Source organism: Grus americana, chromosome 1, assembly GCF_028858705.1.
Source record: "Grus americana isolate bGruAme1 chromosome 1, bGruAme1.mat, whole genome shotgun sequence".
Taxonomy (NCBI): domain Eukaryota; kingdom Metazoa; phylum Chordata; class Aves; order Gruiformes; family Gruidae; genus Grus; species Grus americana.
Window position 1 is genome coordinate 63,479,509 of NC_072852.1, and position 22,802 is coordinate 63,502,310.

General features: G+C 43.5%; 1 protein-coding gene across 2 annotated transcripts in view; it reads right to left on the reverse strand.

Moving 5' to 3' along the window:
• Positions 1-205: 205 nt before the first annotated feature.
• TBXAS1 (thromboxane A synthase 1) overlaps positions 206-22,802 on the reverse strand; it is a 250,302-nt gene continuing 227,705 nt past the window's right edge. For both annotated transcript variants that reach the window (XM_054838288.1, XM_054838380.1), the window contains 4 exons: positions 9,897-9,985; positions 7,308-7,445; positions 4,599-4,761; positions 206-3,969 (listed from right to left, as the gene is read on the reverse strand). In XM_054838288.1, the coding sequence (XP_054694263.1) occupies positions 3,895-3,969; positions 4,599-4,761; positions 7,308-7,445; positions 9,897-9,985 (465 nt within the window). In that variant the 3' untranslated portion in view covers positions 206-3,894. The remainder of the gene's footprint in view (positions 3,970-4,598; positions 4,762-7,307; positions 7,446-9,896; positions 9,986-22,802) is intronic.

Genomic DNA, 22,802 nt, shown 5'->3' on the forward strand with positions numbered 1-22,802 from the left:
ATCAGACTTTTCACAGTCAGAAAAAAGAGAACGGGGCCAGTGCAAACCAAGCAATGAAATAAACAGTTTACAAGTCAGCTTTAAATTTTTTTTTAGCATGTTTACTACTGTAAATGCACAGAAGAGTCTGATACTAGGTGAAGCTGTGTCCAATATGGAAACATCATTTAACAAAGGGAAATAAGAAGGTGGTCATTTCAGAAAGTATCATACACACAGAGGAAATTGTGCAGTTTAATGCCAAATAATAGGTAGTTCAAATTTGTAATCAGTGAAGCATAATAATTTCTAACACCCAGCTCTGTTTTTCTAGGAATACTATTTATAAAATACAAAACTAAAGGTTTTCTGTATCTGCAGTATCATTAAAATACCATTTTATACTGACAGCTTTCTGTAATCACTGCAAAGTCCCAGAAGATGTTTTTAATAGAAGTTTTCCTCTACCAAGCAGCCTTTGCTTCGTATCAGCTGTCAGAAAATGACTAAGACCCTTTTGTAAAACAGATATGCCCAGTTTTAAACAAACCCACAGCTCAGCAATGCAAGACAACACACTTATGTTTGTGAGGAGAGAAATTATTTTAAATCAGCTTCCTTGTTCCTCCCTAGACTCAACAGCTGTTGACTGAAGCTTGCTGTACCAGAACTGCTAATAGTCACCATAACTTAAGGATATAAAGATATGTTTTGATATTGCAACTATAAACATAATCCTCTTTTTTTTTTTTGGTAGGTTGGTTTTGGGTTTTTTTATGAATCCTAAAGCCACTTTTGCTCAGGATCAGTTCAGGACCACGTTATATGAATGCACAAGGTCACTGGGATTAACATGGTATTACTGTTTCTATTTTGGAGAGCTGCTGTCAGTCTCACGTCTTGTTTTTTGCAAATGTGTGCTTCCAGGGGGCTAGAGCAGCGCCAGTCCCTCAGCACAGCTTGCTCCTTAGGTATGTGGCTGAGCGCACACAGCCAGGGCGAGGGCCAGCATCATTAAGTATCCTGGTAAAATGTCTGTGCAGTGTCTGGTGACTGTATCAGCAGCTGTTGTTTAAAAGGAAGAAATGGCTTGGGGCTCTTCCTATATTACTGGGAAGCTGGCAGCCTTTTCTCTGTCTTTTACTTCTCTAGCTGTCTCGCTAGGCCTGCATGTAGAACAAGGGCTGATGCACTTCCAGAAATCTGACTTGGCCCACGGCTGCAAAAATAATTCCTCTATTCCATACTACTACAAACTGACAGGTAAAAACAGATAATACTTCCCAAACAGAAAACTTTGCAGGACAGTTGAAAAAAATGTTAGTACAGACTCAAGTGAGTTTACTTGCACATATACTGTCCACATTCAACTTAGAAGCAGCCAGGAAAGACTCTTGGTGCAGTTCCCAAGCCTGTAAAATGTGATGCACCATTGCAGCTTCTGCAGTACTGGTTTTTTCCAGTGGTGTCAACATGATATTCAAGATGATAATGCTCTGTTCAGGCACAGAAATATGACTTGTTCGACTACTCTACATGTTAGTGGCACTATCTTGGATAAATATTGAGGATATAAACAGCATTCGGACAAGCTGTAGAACAGTCCATACAAAAGTGTATAGAACAAAGGCATGAGCTTGATTTAGACTTGGAGTATTTGGTCAAAAATGCAGCACACAATGATCTGCTAATTCCCATAAGGAAGAAAAACAGTAAAAAAATTTTGAAGGGACAAAGAAGCCTTTGACAACTGTCTTCAGACTGGAATGAGCTTCCTGCTCATTCAGGTAGGTAAGAAGTTTTTAGGCAAGGCACATCTAACTTTTTGCCAGTTGTAGACATAAGCTGTACAGTAAATCAGCTGCCAGCATGCTATTTTCAAGAGAGAAAAATGATGGATAACATGTAGAAACTAGGATAGATACAGTGTGTTGCTTTTCAGACAAATAACAATCGCTCCATCAGTAATTCATATAATGGGTGTGTCTGTAACAGGCCACGTGTTTAGCCTGCCAGAGACGCTCCATGGAAATAGGAACAATTCCAAGACTGCCAGGGCAGTACTTCACCACTACTACCTGTACAGTTCTGGTTAAAAAAAAAAAAAAACCCAACAAAAAACAAAAATTAAAAAAAAATTAAAAAAAACCCCAAACCAAGAAAAAAAACCCACCAAACCAAAAAACCCAACCCAAAAAACCAGACATGAAAGAAAAAGGCAAAACCTTCCAGGAAAGATACAGTAACTTGATCAATGTTAAGGCAGCGTGTGGGAACAAAGCAGCTACAGGTGCTTGCTGGAGAGAAACTCAGGAACTAGCCAGGGATCCTTCCAGCAATCCTTGCAGTGAAACTGAGCAGTCAGTCTCTTCCTCCTGCTGCCATGACACTTCCCTGTGCGTACCACCAAGAGACATGCTGTACCGAAGGAAACCTTGAGCAGAGTATGTCAGCAGGCAGAAGGTCAACACTTGCAAAGAACCGAATGGTGCTTCCTTATTTTTATGGTGCCGTAAGAATTTCTGCTATTTATAAAAACTTAAAAAAAAAGGGGGGGGGAAAAAAAGGACCCTAATACTGAGACTATCTCCTCTCATGGTTTTGTTGTACAGCCAACCAGTTTGTGGTTCCCACTGAAGGAAATGTTTTTGTGTTTTGCTGGGTTTTTTTCTGGTCAATTGATCACTGCTGTGTGATGCTCCACTAGCTGTGTGGTGATTGAAGGGCTTTGTAGAGGCGTAGGAAAGAGCGCGGAGCGAATGTGAGGAGTGGAAGCGTATTGCTGCTTTGGCTGTGAAGATGCATGTGCACAGTCATACGGCTTGAATGGATCCACGGTGCTGCTGCAGCTGGCAATCAGACAAGTTCCTTCCTGAGTGGAGGCACTTGGGACGTGACCTGCTCCAGTGTCACGTAAGGAATCAAGAGAGCTGCTGGGACTGATGATCCGGGATCCCACTCCCTTGCCATTGGCTTTAGTGCATGCAACGCTCTTAATATCCTTGAGTCAATGAGCTAGACAGGGATGGTGCCAACTGCAGTGCTTGAAAAGGAGAGGCCTCAATGTGAAGCAGATGTTGTACCAACACCTTCTGATTACTCTTAAATGTCCTCCAGTTCTCCTGCTTTCTTTAAATTTGTATCATCTTCTTTTTCTCCACCTTTTCAACAGCAGTTCAGCAGCCAGCAGAATGGCTGCCACCTCATTTCTTTGGTCTTAGCTACTGGAACTTAGCTGGTAAGCAGGCAGGGGAACTCTTCATTCCTCTTCAGTCATGTCGATGCAATGTGCCAAGTGCAAATTGTTAATCTAAGTGTATTTCAAATCACTTCAAAAGCATGAAGAATGTGCAGCTCCTTTCACTTTACAGACACAGGGAGAGATTAACCATTGTGCAGAAGACTCAGCTTTGATTTTTAGCAGAGTTCATGATAAAATCCAACGCACTGGATCCCAGGTCTTCTGCTGTAACTGTGGTGCCTCTTGGGCTTTTTCTAGAGTAGGGACTTACAAGTGCATGAGAAGGATGTGTGAGATAATGAATTATAATTAAAATCTATTTTAAATCACGTGTACACTTAACACCTGCTCCATTTATTGAACTTGAGCATGAAGAAAGCATTCTCAAAGATAAGTGAAAAGAAGTGCAATGTAGAAAAGCAAGTGAAAGTGGGATGCTTCTTTACAGATACTATTCACAGCAATTTGAAAGCCACCAAAAAGACTGTGGAGCCCACATCTGATTTTAAAAAGTGACTGGAGGCTCTCCCACAGGAGGGCAGTGAGGCAGCACCTATTGACCATCAGTGGGACTTAGGCTCCTACCTGTCTGCAGGGTTTTGAAAATAGCTATACCCAGTGAGCCACTGAACAAGGGGTCCCATCCCAGGAGGCTTCAGGATGTACATTTTCTTTTAGCGAGATTCTAGCATAATGTAGACTCCATTTTTTGGTCCAAGTGTGGCTTTTGATTTCAGCTGCAGAGGAATCTGAAAGAAAAAAGAACATCTTACATACAGTTGTATGTATTTGTTTATGTGTGTATAACACCCCCACATACAGACAGACATTTTTGCTGGGGGACCAATTCATACCAGGATCACTGTGGAAGCTTTAAAGTACTTGTTTTACAGTCTGCTGTGGTAGTATAATATAATAAATAGAATTTACAGCCAGGGGCTGAGGCAGTGGTTGCCCGGGTATACTGTAGATCCGAACAGAAAGAAATTAACTCTGTAAACTCTAGAGCTGCTGAGTAAGTGTCAGGTGCAATGTACACAGGAATAGGCATATACTAAAGTGCTGAGATCCCATGAAAGATGTACACTCCTTCTCACCCCATATAAATCAAGGTCTTTTGACTGTGGTGTTGCTACACTGCTCTCCACTAAGGCAGAGCTGTGTAACTGTTTTGTTGGAAGAAATCATAAAGGTTAAATCACATTTTGATTAAAACATGCAGTTGAAGCCTCTTCTCCCACCTTATTATGGAAGTGGCTCTTGCAGTGTTCTCAAAAGGAGAGAAAGTCACAAAGGCAAGTCAGTCACCCTGTCTAGGACACACTGTCAACTCCCTGAAGTTGACAAGTGTGGCCTTTAAGTCTCTGCACGTACAAACCTCAGTTTCTGGACAGGTCTTAAATTGAAACTTTTGCAAAATCCTCAGCAGAGTAATTTTTGTCTCCAGCAAACCCATTTTCATGCCAATGCAGCCACGGGGTCCTGCCCCAAAGGGCAGGTATGCAAAGGGATGTCGTTCCTTCTTGGCCTCCTCCGTAAACCTAGAAGGTGCAGAGATGGAAACTGGTTCAAGAAATGCTTTTTGCTCCTGATTCCATGTTTTTCATTTACGTCTCAAAAGGTGGTTATTTCAATTGGTCTTAATGGACAGGTCAAGGAGACTATTGACAGATTATGTCCTGATGGGCCAGACACCCTTAAGTAAACAGATAATTGACTTATGGCCATCAGCCTGTGTGAGGACAGACAGACATTAGTATTGCTTCCAGTCTATCTCTAATGCGATTGCCTTCATTTGATGACCACACTCAGAAGAATGATAACTTCAGGTGCAGACATGCTAGCTGTGTCGACCTTTGCATGTATGAGGGAGAGATTGCAGCTAAGAGGAAACTAATGGGCTGCAATGTGAACTAACTAGAATTAGCAACAGTGCTTCCCTCCTGCGCACCGCAGATGCAGATCAACGGGAATTTCTCTTTGAAGCTTGCAAGGGGAGATGAAATCTCGTGGGATTGGACAGGCCATGGAAGACAGTTATTACAGTTCAGTACAGCCCTTCTTTCTGCTCTGGGCCCAAAGAGACCAGGTTCCCCGTTGGGAAACACTGAAATTGCCGACAGCTCTGTTCTTAGAGCTGAAGTACCTCAGTCCAGTTGGAAAGACTGATTAATGTGGCAGTCTGTATGCAGAACTGCATCAACTAGCTAGCTTGGAAATACTTGATCAACCCATTAGAACTGAGCCTTTTTTTTCTTTTTCTTTTTTTTTTTTTTTTCACAAGGAAGGAAACAAAATTCCTATTTGAACAGCAGTCCAAAGGAAAAAAAGTAAAATCTATTTGCCAACATCTGCAAAGATGGATGTATACTGGACAGAATATGTACAGACAAGAGTACAGAGTGTGAGTCAGTACAAGTTATTAGGGCCAATGCATAATCAACAAGGTGAGACTCATTCTGGCCTATGCTGAGTCCCTGATCAGAATGGTTCCTTAAAACACGCAAACCTTTACAGCAATGGCATTACGCTGGAAATCTACATACTCCTCCCATGCCATAAGGTATTTGGAGCTGTTCTGGTAGTACAGAACTACTTTTCTGTAGTTCTGTATGTGGATAAAGGTTCTGTCCTTCATGTATAGGATCATCTCTGAAAATCTCTCATGTCTTTGGATACAGTTTGCAAGAACTTTAGACTGCTAAGGCCCAGAGAACTCATGCAGAGTAGAATGAGATGAGAGGTAATACAGGCTATTTTGAGGTTTGGAAAAAAAGAATATTGTGTATTTCTGCTAGCTCTATCCCCATGCTTAGATATCCTAAATAAGATTGGGCTACTACTGCAAAAAGTAGCGTGCTTCATTCCTCACAGAAATTTCAAAAGGGAATTAATCTCAGATTCGTAACAAACAGCACCATGAGTCAAAGGGACTGCAACCCCCACTATCCATCTTTCCCCTGTAACGTGCTTTCATACTACGTTAAAGTGGTGAATAAACAATTAAGACAGCATTTCTAGATAGGTGTTGCTAAAAAAACCCACCCAGACTTCCAGTAATTGCTCAGATTCCTCCCCAGCAAAACCTCTGGGCTTCTCTAACCCTGGCATTACTGCTCTTCATGGCCTAAAGTGCCTGGTAGGGCATATGCCAAGATCTGCTCCAGAAGGAGCGTTGGGCAAACCCACCTACACCATACATGTGTTGTCTTACTGGCAAAGATGGTTCTGCGCTGCTACCTCACACCCAGTCAGTCATTTGTGGAGCATGCACTTTTTTACTTAGTAGACTTTTCAATGTAGTGGTAGCTTAAAATGCAACTGCCCACAGAACAGCTTAAAATACAGCTGCCCACAAAACTAAATTGTGCTTCCACACAGCACCACATCAGTTGAAACTCTCCCTGTAAGCTCAACTCAGCATCTGTAAGATAGGGCAGAGTACAAAACCACAACTTGACAGTGTCCCCTCGAGGTGAAGAGAATAAATGCTCCGTATGAAAGCATGTCTTGCCAAGCAGAGCTAAGAACCCAGGATACTAACTTACGGACAGAGAGAAAATTCCCAGTGGGAGATGGGATAGGTTCCCCACTCACGTTGTATCCACATCATTACAAGATCTTAGGTAAAAAGGCTGGTCTAAACCAGGCAGGAGCTGGACGAGTTTCCAGGGTACCTCCATGTCAATGAATATACTACCTCACTTCAGAATTTCTCCATCCAGAGGTGACACAATTTGCAGCATCTGATTTGGAGACAGGTCTGAAAGACCGCATCACATTTCAACCTTGACCAAACCTCACACCCTCTGTGCAATGTGCCACTATCACCACTTGTCTAATTTGGTAGAAATAATGTATTTTTATGACCCAAATTAAACTGTGCTCCTCTTCGTGGAAATACTGCTTCCGGTGAGTAGTGGGTTACTGTGGCTGTGAGGGAGCAGCAAGGTCTGGTGTCTCCACTGGACAGGCTGGAATCCTGTGCCCATGCTAATGCGTGAAACAGCATTTAAGGCAGGTCTTTGATCTAAACAGGCCCAAATAAGGACTTCAACCTAAGAATGGAAAGCATTACTACACGTACCTCTCAGGAATGAACTTCTCAGGCTCTGGCCAGAACTCAGGGTTGTGGTGGAGATGTCCAACTGCGGTTTCAATGACAGCCCCAGCTGGAATACGCTGCCCCAGCACTACACAGTCTTTAGCTGCTTCCCGAGTGAACCTGCAACAGTAAGTGTCACATGTCCCAGATGATTAATAAAGGTAAAAACACAGCAGGAAGGGACCATAAAAGTGAATCTCTTCAGCTGGACTGATCCTCCAATTTCGGGAGCAACACTTTCCCAGTAGATAAACACAGCAACAGTTGCTGATGCTAGCGACTTCTCAGGTTACAGTCACCTCCACCTAGAAGCACACAGCTCCAACCCAGCTAGCTAACTTCTGCCCTTGTCACAGTAAAGCATTTCTGATTGCTTACGGTTTTTCAAAACATTAACTGTTAAACTGCATTTTTGCTGCTAATGTTGGTTTTAGACTCATGTTTTATGAAAACTGCAGATGAAATATGTCAGTCATCTCTAATAACAGGCAGAAAGAGTATGCTGCTTTGCTTTCAGGAAAAAAGTTATATCAAATACAGTTTTGAGTTTGTTTATTTGAGAAGCTCCCCCATGTTGGGACAGCACCTGAAATTTAGCAAGGGATGGTTTTAATATTAGGGCTAAGTGTGCTGCTGCTGCTGCTGCTACAAAAATACAAACCAATTCACAAGCCTTGGGAAACTGCATTTCACATACACTCATCAAAGATAGGCATGACGTTAGCAACAAAACTCTCCAGTTTCCTCCCACCCTGTGGTGACAGGTGACAAGAGTAGGACTGTCCTTAGGAACCTCATCATGACAAGAAGACTGAGAAAAGCCACCTGCCAAAGCCAAGCTTGGGTCTGTAAGCCTTGTAAAAAATGGCATGTGGGTGTGCATGTGGGGTGGCAGATCCTGATCTAGATCTTTCGTCGCTTGGGTGGTGGCTACAGACCCCTGAACCAGCTCAGACCCGGGCGGGTGCCCTGCCATCTCAGCCTGGGAGCTGGGAGCATAGGAGTGAGACAATGTGCAGGAGCTCCTTTTGCTGCTCCCCACCCTGTGCCTACAAAGTTGGACAAAGATTTCAGTTTCAGGGCTGTCAGTCTGGTATCATTACAGGAACACATTCATTCCTCGCTGTCACCCATCTCTCTCTCTCTCATAGACAAATAAATAACAGAGGCTCCAAAACTGGAACAAAACACTGGCATGCTAAAAAACACATTGACAGGCCATCCTTCTCATCTTTACATGAATTTGGTGATAGTGGAAACACGAGTTCTGGGGAAGAAAGTTCTCTGGCTAGTAAGTTCATTTTTAAAAAAAAAAAAACTACTCATTTTGCAACAAGCTTGGCTGCAACTGAATTTTCCCCTAACTCAGCATTATCCTTATCATGAGCAATTAGCATCTTTCTGAGGCACTGGGCTGTCCTATCCATTCCACATCCATCAGAGTAAAAGCCAGATCAATAAACACCACCACCAACACCAACCAAAACTTCGGAACAAGTTTGCTCCGTTCTCATTCTGTTTCCCTTCTGACAAACATTGATTCTTTCCCAGTGTTTCAGCTGAAACTTAAAGATCCTTGACACTTTAACTGGCAAAACAATTTCCACTTGTATGCCATGTATAACAGTAAAGCCCAGTCATCTCATCCAGGAGCAAGTATATCTTTGACATTTACTCTCCTAACAATCCTGCAGATGTCCATGGAAAAATCTTGACTTCCGATCTTTGTGAACATACAAAAGAGAATATGATTTAAAGCATTTTTATTTTAAGGTACTTGCAATCATGGGGCAAATTTTTCAAAGGCTCTCACAGCAAGCTCAGATTTGGCTCCTTTCCAGTCATCTGAATTTTTCCCCCAGCTTCACGAGAAGCAGTGCAACTGGCTGACCGCTTTGACAAGTTCCATTCTTAACATTTGCATTTATACTTCTGATAATTTGGAAATTTGACAATCAAACAGTTTTCTAATTTCTTTTCCCCTTGTTTTCAGTTCATCGATATAACTTAGTAAAATTAGTCTTGTGTGAATTGGGGCAAAACTCAAAATTTAATGGATGCAGCCATTAGCTTAGCTATATTAGTATAGCACAGTACTAAATGCAAAACAGTAGGGGTCCAAGTTAAACACACATGTAAAATTCAGTTTTCTGAATGTGCAACCCTCCCACAGATCAAGGCCTTAATGACTAGCAGGGTAACTCATCCACCAGCCAGCAGGCTAGGATAGGTCTTTGCTTCGTATCCCCGAAGCTTGAGGCATACGGAAGCAGCATCATCTGGCTTCCAAAGGCCAGTCCTGCTGCAAAATGGCTTCATCCTCTAACCTTGGGGCATGTGAAGAATGGTGAGGAAGCAATCTTGGCCAATCCGTTGTAAAAAACTCCTTTAGAAATACCAGTGCTAGCCAGTTTTCCTTCAGTAGGCCACATTATATCTTTCAAATGCACAAGCAGTATTGATGTTGGCACAGAGACCAAGGGCACTTTGGTCTTCCAACAGCAGATTTCCATTTTATAGAGCTAGGGATCTATCCTGTGGAATCAGAAGGGAAAAAAAAAAAAAAGATACCTGAATGCAGGTGGGTACATGCGCAATGTCTCTGCAATCACCATGTCCAGGTAAGGGAGTTCTTGTACATTTTGGTAATCAGGGACCATCTGAAAAGGCAGGAAGAAAGGAACAATTACATTTTCTCACATGTAAGTGCCAAACTCATCTCAGATTAGCTTTTAAATCATCTATTTTTTACTGGGCATTTTTCCTGTAGAAGAACTCGATGTCTCATCTAAAACAGTAAATGACAAAATTATACAAAAATGTGGGCAGTAATTAAATGTGTGTATAACATTCCTTTCATCATCAAAACACTTTGGTCCACAGCCCAGCTGAAGATATAATAATAAATCAACTTGCTAGGAAGTATTAAAAACAGGGCATTACAGAGAGCATTAATAGCTACAACAGAGCTATTGTATTATACATGCACTAAAATCTGCACAGGACCCTTCTTTCTTCCCAAAGACGGGAGCGTGGCAGACCAGGAGCACTTTGTCTCCAGGAAACAGCAAGTCCTTCAGTTATTCTTGCTGATGTTGGAGCAAACCCTTTGCCCTTTCCCAGTTACAGAAACGAAGCAAAGTGCTGGTGGAGGGGTGGGAGGTGGCACTTGAAGAAACCCACACCCCGATGAGGAATGGCACGCAGTGGCAAATTGCTCTGCCGAGTAGAGGGGGCTGAGGTACAGCTCAAATCCCACCTGGCAGGATTGCAATAGTGCCTGGGGAGAGAAGCCTGTTTCCTCCCGTGGCCACCCCTTGTGTAATGCTGCTTAATTTTGCGTGGTGGGCAATGTCGGAGCCCACATTTTCATAAGACTACAAAAACACCCGGCCCTTGACAATGAGTGCTGGGCACTAAAACCCAAACAGGGCTGTAGCTCAGAAAACTTTGCCCTCTGACAGGCAGCAAACAGACAGCGAGAGACACCAAACCACGGATGACCACCAGCAGCAGTGGCACGACTTGGCGCATGGACAAACAGAATTTTTCCCACTGTCACCTTCCTTGGAAAAAGGACACCTTCCCTGTCTTATTCAGTGCTCTCAGCAGAGGGCAGCCAAAGTACATCTAATAACCTCATCAGGAAAGCAGAGTTTTGTTTTGAATTAGAGCATCTCCTAAAGACTGACACGGAGTAAATTGGAGAAAAGCACAGACGTCAGACTAGACTAAACCTTTTATGAAGATTTGGGGCCCCTGCCGTTCACAAAGGGGACTGGATTCCATCCTTCCTTTATTTACTACAGCACTTTTCATGTATAATGCATATTTTATTGAATTTTCATGCAAAAACATATGGTACATACTGAAAATACTAAGCAGAGAACAACTCCAGATGGTATGCAGAAAAGGCGTACAATAGAACGAGGATACCTTGCCGGATTAGGGTATCCCACTTATTCAGCACTAAGCCACCATGCACCATTTCACATTAACTGATCTTTTCTAGGAAGGAAATAGATACATTCTATTATCCCCGTTTTTTTACTCAGGAAAGAAACGCAAACCCAGAGAGAGCAATTTGTGCAGGCTGAGCAGAACCAGTGTGTCTGCTGCTCTCTAAGGGAAAAAGATGCAATTCAGCTTGTCAATAGATGAAGTATTTTGTCAGTATATGTCAAATATTATCAATACAGGAAGTACAGACTGCACTGACAGCCTTCCAGTGTTGCTTTTCTAATGAAGTAGTGCTTACTAACTCAAACCTTTGGCTTTGGTCGACAAATGACTAGGAGACTAAAAGCCACAAATGGCAGCAAAGTCATGAGAACTGTGGCTGAAGGCTGTGCGAGGAGCTGTGCTCCAATAATTTGAATAGCTAAAACCAAAGACAGGAGGATGATTTTTATCATCCTTGTTTTGCAGAAAGGGATCCGAGAGATACATGGGAAATCAGCAGAAGGCTGGCAATGAACTGTGATTCGACTCAAATGTCAGGCCTTTGTGGCAAAACTACTCTTCTCCATGACCACACAGGTGCTCCACGCTTTGATGCAAATGCATGCTGTGGTGTGTATTCATTTTTCTTCTGCTAATTTTACGTCTCTTTCTAAGAACTTTCCTCTATCCTTTTTATACTGCTCTCCTGCATCTCTTTGAATCCTGGGTCAGCATCTGAGTCCCGTCCCTGCAATTCCTCCTGATTTCACGGACAGGCTGGCTGAGGGAAGAGCTCAGGCTCAGAGTAAATGAGTGGTGGAGTCGAGAGCACACTGTGATGTGTTCGATTCTCTGAGCCATACTCTTTCCACTGGGCCTTCCTGTCTCTCTCATAATCCCTCGACTTACTTCTGGAGTCAATAATTAAGATAATTATATGGTAACCTGATATAATAAGTAGCCACTAAATCAAACCATACATCAACAAATAATATAACACTAAATTATGGGAGCTTTGATTTGCTCTTTCAAATAGCTTCTATACCTTCAGGGGATTACCAGTTCAGAAAAACAAAACAAAGGTGAAAACCAGCTGATTTTCCTTAGAAGAAAATTCCTTTTGCTGACATAAAGAAAAAGGGGTCGGTCAAATGGCAGCACAGTGAACTCTGCTATCGTGAGCATGGCAGACACATCAGTCACTTCCTACATCTGATGCAACTTAATTATTGGCACTTCCATGCTTTTAGCATCAAAGTAGCTGGACCTAATTTAGTAGTTGTTTGCAAGGTCTGACCCAGGGCTGCGTAAAGTACACACCAGCCAAGTATCTCTATTTAGGAAGGACAGCTTGCTGCTTTTTTTTTCCTTTCAAAGAAAATATTTTCCATTTGTTTTTCCACTCCCTCTCTTCAAAATATTCCTTTAGCCAAGCACATTTCAAAGGAACTTAAACATGCTTTTCTCCCTAAATGTCCCTATTTATATCTTTGAACTGCTGGCAGGTTTGCTGGGGTGGGGGGTGGTGTTGTGCAAAGATGCCACTTCAAGCCCCTGGAAAAAAAAAAAAAAAAAATATCTACATTGCTTCTTACTCAAGATTGGGTGTTTTTTCATTAAGAAAGAGATTCCTTTCTGTAACAAGTAGAGATGTGGGGGGAAGAAAGGAGGCACCACATTGCATGTAATAAAACATCCTATATTTTAATTTTGCAGCCACTGCACAGCAGTTTGTCTTATGCTTTGCACAGCCTTGTAGTACCTTTTCCTGTTGATGTGGAAGCAAAATGGCCATGTAACATCTTGTGGCATTTTCTCTGTGTGCACCTTTCCTCGGTTTGATTTCTGGAGGTGTGGTGATATACTCTCACCCACCCCAGACCATTCAATCAAGCATCTAGTTTGACCACCAGTTCTCCTTTGTGACTGACAGCAAATCCTAGGCCTCAGTGCATTAGAAAAAGGTGGGAAATTAATTCTTCACCCCACAGAGTACCCTGAGGTGAAATACCAGCAATGATTATAAAATTGCCTATGTGCTACAAGGATGGTGCATGTTTTAATCCCCATATAAATTCCAAGAGCGATAACTGCCTTCAGATCCACCTCTGCTTTTCAGTATTGGCTTTAACAATTTCTAGGCAGGCAAACCTATTTTTTGCCACCACCCTCAGTTAACTTTTAATTCCTCAATGAACACCAAGGGAATCCAAGTGCTGACAGGAGAGGTCTGGCCAATCTTTCTGCTGCAGCTTGAGATGTTACTGTTCCCAGTTGCTCGCTCCTCTTTGCTGGCTGTGGTTAGCATCACCACAGCCAAGTCAGCAGAAGGGAACATATGCCTGCACCTCAGTTGCTTCCATACAACGTCCAGCATGAACCCATCTTCAGCGACAGTTTAAGACAAGATTCTAACTTTTTCCCAAAGTAGCTGCCGAGTGAGGCACAGATCCTCCTCTACCACCTCTGTTTTGGGAACGGTAATCCAAGTACACATCAGTGAATAAAAGATTTCCACTTATCCTATTGGTCATGGTCTGGTGGTGCTCAGCAGCCAGAAATGTAAAAAAAAAAATCAGAGAAAATTTTGTGTAGCTGACAGAGTGTGACATGCACCTGAAATTGATTTGGAAGCAGCGAAGGCTGCAGAGACCACATTCCTTATAACTAGTGCTGCTGAGTCATGGCCTGAGACTGAACCGGCTGCGGTTTCTGAGAAATTGCAATCCAAATCAAATGCCTCATGGGCAGGTGTGACTGTGACAAAGTCCATGTCAGAGAGATGACGTGCAGATCTGCTTAAATGCAGATGTAGATCCATGAGTTATCTGTGTATGCATAGCTACACAGCCCACATCGTCTCTCCCTCAAATGTAGACTTCAGATAGCAACAGAATAGGGGAAGGGGAGTCAAAAAAACAAGCCAGCATCATCCCCAGTGTCGCTCACCCACCTCCCCTTCCAAATTGCCAAAAGAGCTATTGAGACCATAGCCATAGCTGGGCTTCACAAACAGGTCAATAATGTTCCTTGATCAAATGGATCAAAAGCTGTTGACAGATCAAAGAAACTGCCTGGGGTTTTGACCTCTCTTTGGCCACCTCTAGGACCTGCTCATCCCCTAACAGAACCAGAGCCTGCGTGCCACGCTCAGCCCGGGAGAGGGGGAAGAAATGCAAGAATACTATGTCAAGTTAGGGTTGCCCCATGACAACCTTGCTAACAACCATATCAAGAAAGGAAAGGTCAGAGACAGGATAGCACTCAAAATGCAGATCAATGGAAAAAAAAAAACCAAACAGGTTGGGTGGTTCAACAGACACCTATCTTTAACTTGCTTAAAGAAAGCTTGCCTCATGTTTTACCACTTCCACAACGATATGCTGGAATAGCTGTAAAGCACCGAACTAAAACCTCCCTACAATGTCAGGCAATGAAACAGGGACAAACCTGAAGTAAAATTTCTTGGCTTCATCCTCAGAACTTGGATCAAATACTAAAAAAATGCTTAAGGCAGTCCTCATGCGATACTTACTGGAAAATAGCTCTCTGCTGTCTGTAGTGGAGCCCACACCTGCCAAGTGAGATGTCTCCCTGAGGCACGGCACCAGGCAGAACCAGCCTCGCCGCTGAGGAAGAGGGACCCTGAAGGTCCGGAGTGCTACTCATCCCAGGAGGCAGGTCAAGGCAGAAGGTGTTGCTTTAAGATACACTGCTTTAAGATAGAGAAGTAGCCTATCTAAAATCACAAGTGTCTGTTGGCCATTTCCAGTGGCATAGGCCTACAGAAGGGTTTCTTCTAGCAAAATATTCAGTTCTTGACTATAGAATTGAGAACTAGGTTCAGAAACAAAAGACCGGACAAGTCTGGTTTCCAGACCAAGATGCAGCAGCAAGAGGCTTCCTGAGCTGCCTAGCACCTCTCCTCTTGAATCCTTACAGCACTAAAGCCTCCCCAGCAGCACTGTGCCTTCTCACACGTTCCCAGACAGGAACAAAGCAAGTTTCCAGCTCCATCTCCTCATGCCTCTTACCCCAGAAGCAAGAAAAGGCTATCCAAAATGTGTACTCCCAAGCTTTCTCTTTATTTATTCTGTGTGGGTTACCTGCCAGCTCTCTCATCTGCTTGGGCTACCATTCAAACGCCAATGCAGCACGCAGGCCCTTGACCCCACCTTCGGTGGATGTGGGCACCGAATGCTCCCTGGGGCCAGGAGTGTCGCTTTGCTCACTGAGGCACTTCCCAAGCTGCCACAGCACACAAACTCTTCCAGCACTCACTGCTTCAGACATCTCATCAAACAAACTCCTCCCGGCTCCTCGTAAAGACCATGCATGCCAAATAATTTAGTATTACAGCTTTTTGTTCAAATTGCCCACCGCTCACCCTCACACCTCCTCTAACTCCACCCTTCCTGTTCCCCTCTTGCCTGGTCCGTCGCCACACAAGTGGCGTGGGCGCAGGCAGAGGCAGGTGCTGAGTCACAGGCCAAGTTCTGAGGTGGTGGGAAAGGCCGGCGCACCAATTACGCACTGATAACCACATTACACGCAGACCTTGCAGCCAAATTCCCTCCGTTACTTTGGTGCAAATCCACGCAGGTCCCTGGGGTTGTATCAGTGTAAGGAGAGGAAAATGCGGTTCTAAGTATGTACCCAACAGTGCTGGGGAAAGAGCCAGAAAGTATAAGGTTACACCAATGATGACTCTCTTCAATGTTACTTTGCTTTTTGAATCAAAGACTTCAGCTCCTGACAGAAGACAGACCTGCACTACCTCCAGTAACTTTCATGGGCTAAAACAAGGTCTTTGTAGCATCACTGTTCACAAGCAAACTTCTGTGAGATAAAAATACTTCCTGAAACTGAACAGTGTCCCAAAACCAAACAGATAAACACAAAAGCTGCAACCAAAACAGTCAGAAATGCGCTTCCACCTACATTACTACTGACACATGGTGATCAGCAAGAACAGAATGAGTGCCATCAGGTAGAAGATCTGGGCGGGGGGGGGGGAAGCAGGAAAAAGAGAAGAAAATCACTATGGAAATCCTTTATAAGGCAAGCTACAAACTAAAAGGAAGGAGAAAAAAATCTGGTTTGATCCCAGTTTTGTAAATTTGTCAACTCCACCTAGTCCCAGACTGCCATGCCAAGAGAAGTGAGTGCTCTTGAATGAAAAGTGAATAAATGACTAGGAGTGAGACTGGGCATGTGGGGTGCTCCGCTGTACAAAGGACGGGGCAGGCCCCCGATGTGCTGATGGTGCCCAGCCAGGCAGCTGGTAATACACAAGTAACCTCACTATACCTTTTTTTTTTCCTTAGGTTTGGTGGGGAAGAGTAGCTCCTCTCCAGAAGTGGCTCCCTACCTGTATGCAATGCGTGCCTTGCTCCGGCTATTTGTGGACATGATATAATCTGTGGCCGTGCATTGTAGCAGGCTAAGCCCATCAGAAGCACAGAGACTGCCCGTTTCTCGCCTCCTTAAAAACCACTCAGCCCCCAGGAAATCCCCCCCCACCCCATTCTCTCCTCAGCCCACCGAGGCTCGAAAGTCTCTCTTTCTACACTTGTCTGACACAATCAAAATTTCTACTTGGGTGGCAGAAATGCTGAATGGTGAAGGATCCCAGTGGGAGGGAGGCAAGGAGGAAATTAAACAGGAGAAAGGACTGCCAGAGGCCCAACAGGCTGAGAAAGAGAATTATAAAACTGGGGTAGGTCTGTCCGAAGGGCATGTCACCAGTCCAAAGCACATTAAGCACTGAAGTTCGTGCAAGACTTAATCCTTCCTGCTATAGAAGTGTCCCTTGGTGGTTGCTGCAGATCTACAGGAATAAAGAGGAGGGATTTTTTTCCCCCTCTCAGCAGACATTCATGGTATCACACAAGAGCCAGATGATTTAATTTAATCATTCCTGCTCCAGCTGGTATTTTCTGTATGGAGGTGACAGTGCTTTAAATTAGGGCCTTGCATATAAAAGGCCCGTGTGTTTAGTTTAATCAAATGTTCATTTCCTCACGTTATGTTATATTAAAAGGCATCAGCATGAATTTTCATGCTGCAAATAGAGGCTATCATATGGGCTATGTAGTGAGGTCCTCTTTGGTCGTTCTTCATCTCTATGGCCTTGGACGCTTGGCAGCCTTACAGACTGAAAGGTGACTCAGCCTCAGGCATGCAGTTTGGGGAAAAAATGCCCTAGAGAGCATGGTCCAACCTATGAGGAGAGCAGAGCTTTACACAAAATAAATTACTTTGGTAATTCGCCCTTCTGCAGATACTTAAATATTGGCTTGAGCCAGTGGCTGCTTAAGTCATTGGCTTCAGCAGCTGCTGGATGAGACCTTTTCTGAATTAGTAAATAGGCAAACATTCACAGCAAAGAAACTGCAAGATTCTCCCATCACTCAGCGTAATTATTATTTGCTCCGACAAGGGCAGGTCAGTTTTAATACCATACAACACTTATGTAGTGCCTGATGCCTTGAAAACATTTTATGTACATTAGGTGCAGTACAACAATAATAAAACTTTGCCTTTCCATAGTTGCTTTTCCCCTGAGGCTCGCGAAGCGTTTTGCAAACATTAATTAGTTGGTCATCTTCCAAATGCATGTGTGAGGTGCTCCTGGTAAATACTCCCTCCCTGTACACAAGGGGCCAGCAGAGGTGCTGAAGACTGAGGCCAACAATTTACAACCTTATGAGTCAAGCACCCACCAACTCGAGCCTTCCTAAGTAGTCTGATTTTTTTTTTTTCAGCCTCAGTGTGACTCCTGTGAGTAAACAGGCAAATACTGCTCTGAATGCATAGACTTAAAATGACCAAAAAAAGAAAGAAATCCATTGTAAGGCATTTAAATATGTCTTGAACAAAAAGGAGCTTTGTTTGTTTTCGGCTGCCAAGATCATAACTCTGGGCTCAGCCTGTCCTTGAGAAACTGATGGTACTCAAAGTACAGAAAATAAAGAAGCTTTTCTGGTGTCAAAGCTCCAATTCCTTGCTGTAGACTCCTGTACCTCCTACCTAATACAGGCAAAATCTTAACCCTTCTCCTTACTTTCCCCATAGTGAAATAATTTTCTAATATAGGGTTTAAAACTGACGAGCTGTGTGATGCCTTGGATCAGAGGAGTGCTGGTACGTCCCATCCGTGTGGCAACTCTTGACCTCCACCTCCTTCTTCTCCCCATCCAGACAGCGCTGGCAAAGTTTCCTAAGCAGGGCCTTAGTGCCCTGTGTCACTCCCACTTGCTGCCTCATTTCTGACGGGCAACGTGGCTCATGCCATGTCCAGTTCTAGCTCCAAATTTTAGCATTATGTCCTTTCTACAAGGCACAAAGGAAAAGTCTGTACTTGTTGAAACTTCTCACATTTTAGCTGAAAATACAAAAAATGGAGAAAGAAAGGGGAAAAACTTTTCTGACCAAAGCTATTCAATGCCTTTTCTTCTTCTGCTCCCTCTGGAAAGTGCTGACTGCCTTGGGTACAACAAAGTAATTTACCATTGGTATGTGAAAAAACTTGATAGCACTTAAAACAGGTTTTGTGTTTTACCGCTTCTATGCATGAAGAGGGTCTTTCAAAAAAACTAGATGCCAGTCCGAAATCCACTACCCCAAGCTCAGTGGGGAGCTGGCTGTGAAAAGGGGTGTCTGCTAGCATGACGCTATCCTATGACAAACCCCTCTAGATATTCAGATAAAGCCGTCTGCAATGAATCCTGGCAGATGCCTATTCAAGGATTTCTTTCCCTTTCTTCCCTTACTCTATCTCTTCTCCATCTGGGAACACAGAAATTTCCCTAAGCCTGTTCACACTTAGATTTAGTGAAGCCATCATGGTGTCATGTTCTGGCGCTGTTTTGTGTCTTTGCTTTCCTCTACCCTTTGTAGAGCAGCATGGCACGGCTGTCCATCTGTTTATGATTTACTTCACACAATAACTTCGTCCTGATTACACTGATAGGCACAGTAGGTTATTTGAGGGCCAACTGGACCTCTGTAATGACACTCAAACTGTACCCAAATTGTGGGAACGTTTCCAATCAAGAAAAAGGCCAGTGGAAAAACTCCACCGGCACCTCCCCCAGGAGAGCCTTCCTGTCCTTAATCCCAGGAAGTAAAGACAAAAATATATTTTTTATATCTGGAATTCTGCAATTGTCAGCGTCAAAGTGATCCACAAAAACTGAAGACAAGAAGAGAAACCGAGACTTGGGTCTTTCTGACATTTGAAGATGCATACTGGAGAAGAGATTATAAAGAACAGCATTCAGTTCAGGTGGTCACATCTTTCTAAAGAACAGCATTCAGTCCAGGAGGTCGCCTCTTTCGTGGTCTCCTTTAGCACAGACGTGAATCACAGTGTCAGAGGAACTGTGCCAATTCGCACCAGCTGAGGACGGGTGTCAGGAAGTGTAGCCGTTTGGGGGGCACGGTGTACTGCCACGGGTGGGAAGCCCCTCCGCGCCTACTGAATCACTGGCCCTCATCAGCACATGGGAGTGAGGGGAAAAAAAAACACAACTCAAAAAGCTGCAGGATGAAGTCATAGGGTCAGCAGCGAGAAAATACAGAATTCATTTGTAATCTGAACAAGGTCATTTCTAGCATGTTTTAGGATGATATAAGACTTTACGGGGAAGGCAAATGGAAAGTATTGCTCACGATTTCTTCTGCTTTATGAGTAAGCTGCTTTGGCCTTTATTTATTTATTACCTCACAGTCCCACAACGAGCCTGGCGTGCTGTTCTTTCTCTCTTGCTTCTCAAGGATATTTTTGCTTCTTGAACCTGACCCTTTCCTGTCTCAGTGCCTGGTCACCTCACTCATTTACCTCCCCATATTTCCAAGGAGACCCTTATTTTCACAGTTCCCCACACCTCACCTCTGTGCTGTCATTTCACTTATGGCCACACTACTTTAATAGCCAGTATTTTATCCTTTCTCCTTTTTTTTTAAAGCTCTATCCTGCTCTATCAGTCACAAAGGCTCTGGGGTGCCGTGTGGAGACCCAGGAGAACCTGCCCAACGTGGTGGTACCCACCTGGATTTGAGTCAGCCCTGACAGGGAAGCCATTTGATCCAGATGCCACTGAGACACAAAGGTGGCACCCACAGAGTGACACACTTGCTGAATCATTCAGCACAAAAGAGCACTTTTAAGCCAGAGAAGTCCATAAACCATAGTAGTCCGCAGGAGGTTCACAAGCAATTTTGCCCATATAAAATACCTAACAAAATACTGTATCCTTTGCCCTTTTTCCCACAAGTTGTGGCACAAGGATCTATGGATACCTACAGATGGGCTAATTTGTTGGGGGAGGGGGGCGGTCCGAGCAAAGATGGAGCGCAGCTACAGGCTTCTCTTGTAAAGGCCCTGTCACACACACCACAGCAGCTAGGCATACTCAGAATATTACCAACCCCAATCGTAAACATTATTAGCAAGGCCCCAACATACTTAGAAACTGGCTAGAAAACACAAGAGATTTATAACAAATAATAGTATTTTGAACTTCATTTGCCTTCTGGCTTCTGAACCAGGTTTAATGTTTTCAGTCTTACCTTTTCAACTAGAAACCTTTTTCCTTTTTTTTTTTTTATTGGTTGCTTTTTGTTTTAATAATGAAAGATGAGATTCTGGTTATACACCTGACTTCAGTGTTGAGTGATTTGAGAGAATACAAAACAAGTACCCAGAGACTTGCAGTGGGATGGCAGGATGCTGGTAATATTCCATTTACAGAGCACCATGGGCCATCCTTGCCTGCCCTTTGGCCATCTGCTGCTAGCACTCGGCTAGAATCACACAGACCTTTTGAAAAAAAAGAAGAAAAGTCTACAAAACCGGGAACTTCATGTGAGTAAACATCGCAGAAGCGTGAGCTGCCCCTCAGAGTGCCCACAGTTTTATAGCACACATTTCGGGGGGGATGTGTGTTAGTGCAAGAGGGGCCTTGGGGATTAAGCATCCCACCTCCTCTTGAAAATGCCAGACTTGGTACCTTGGCAAAGCTTGACACAGAACGAAATTGAAACATGCAGACAAAGTAATTGGGGGGTAAACTGCGCTGAGTCTATATATAGCATTTTGTTTCTGCTGGGTAGTAGGAGGGGGGGTAGGGAAGGGAGGAAGTGAGGGGGAGAGAGGGAAAAGAAAGATAAATTTTGGTTGCTGCTGTCATACGCAGATCCACTTATCTATGGCTGAAGCCCAGACAGCTGTGTGACTCTAAATGAAGAAATTTAATTAAAAAGTAAAAAATGAAAATCAGCAAGAAAAAAAAGGGAGAAAAAAACAGGACTTCATGCTTCCCACACCTACCCTAATGTATAAATAGAGACTATCTGACTGATGAAGGGTGCTTATTATTTCTTTGACTTCCATGTGTGTAAAGAAACCTACAATTCTTTCTAGTGAACAAGCAGGGTAATGACAAAGCCAATGGCACATTGCTGCTATTCCAACTTTGCTGCTCTAGTTTAAATGGTATCATGCAACATCTTGGTAGTCCCAGTCATATAATACCTATGACGCACTAAAATAAAAAAGGGGGAGGGTTGGGTCAATTATGAAGGAAAAGATTTTGGAAAGCAGCTTACTTGGGATTATATTCTGCCTGAGTTACCTCTTAGAAGAAACATGTTCAGAAAAACTGCAAGTGGATGCGATTCCCTTTTGCACCTCTTGCAGACTTAGACCTGCCTTCTGTCAGCATAACTTTGAGCAACCTCGCGGTTTTCCTTGCCTTAGCTCCCAAGGCATTTGCGATGCAGCTCAGAAGAGCCAGAGCATCTTGCACTTCTGTCCATACCCACTGCTTTTCCTAACACATTCGCTTCCCATTTCACATTATGGCACAGTAAGAGAGATTGGTATTAGTACTTTTGGCCTCTCTTCATGTGCGCACACATGAATGCATGTGTATTTTCTCTAACACATCCATCAATTTGAAATGGTATAAAAATGACTAAAAAAAATTTTAAAAATCTTTAAATCTCAGAAGATTTAAAGTGTCAGTGCTGCGAAGTCAGAAAATTCATTCCAAGTCCTATTTATCTAGGTCAGGATGTGGGAAGATTTTTTTTTTGCCTTCTGCATACGCACGTCACCACTTTTGCTCCTTGGTACTACACAGGCTGGGAGCTGAAGAGCCAGGGAAGACGATGGCTTGCTCCCTGCTTCCACTGGACTTGATAGAAAAATCCCTTTTGTGTTCCTTATAATGGAGTCTTGTCTCATCTCTACCACAAGAGACGCTTCGGCCAGTATATTACAAATACCACGCTGACAGTCAGCGCGTGTACACAGCTCTGCCTCAGTGCCACATCACCACTGCCTCTTCTTTAAACCAGAAGAGAAAAGCAGCCTGCAAAGCAAGGAACAAGTTAAAAAAAGGCCTCATTTATCTCCAGCTGATACCAACGTGACAGCAGGAAATGCAGGGTCAGATTCCAGGCACATTATTGTGAGGGCAGGAGGAACGGGGGGAGTAGCTGCTGTGTGGAGAAGCCACGGGGCTC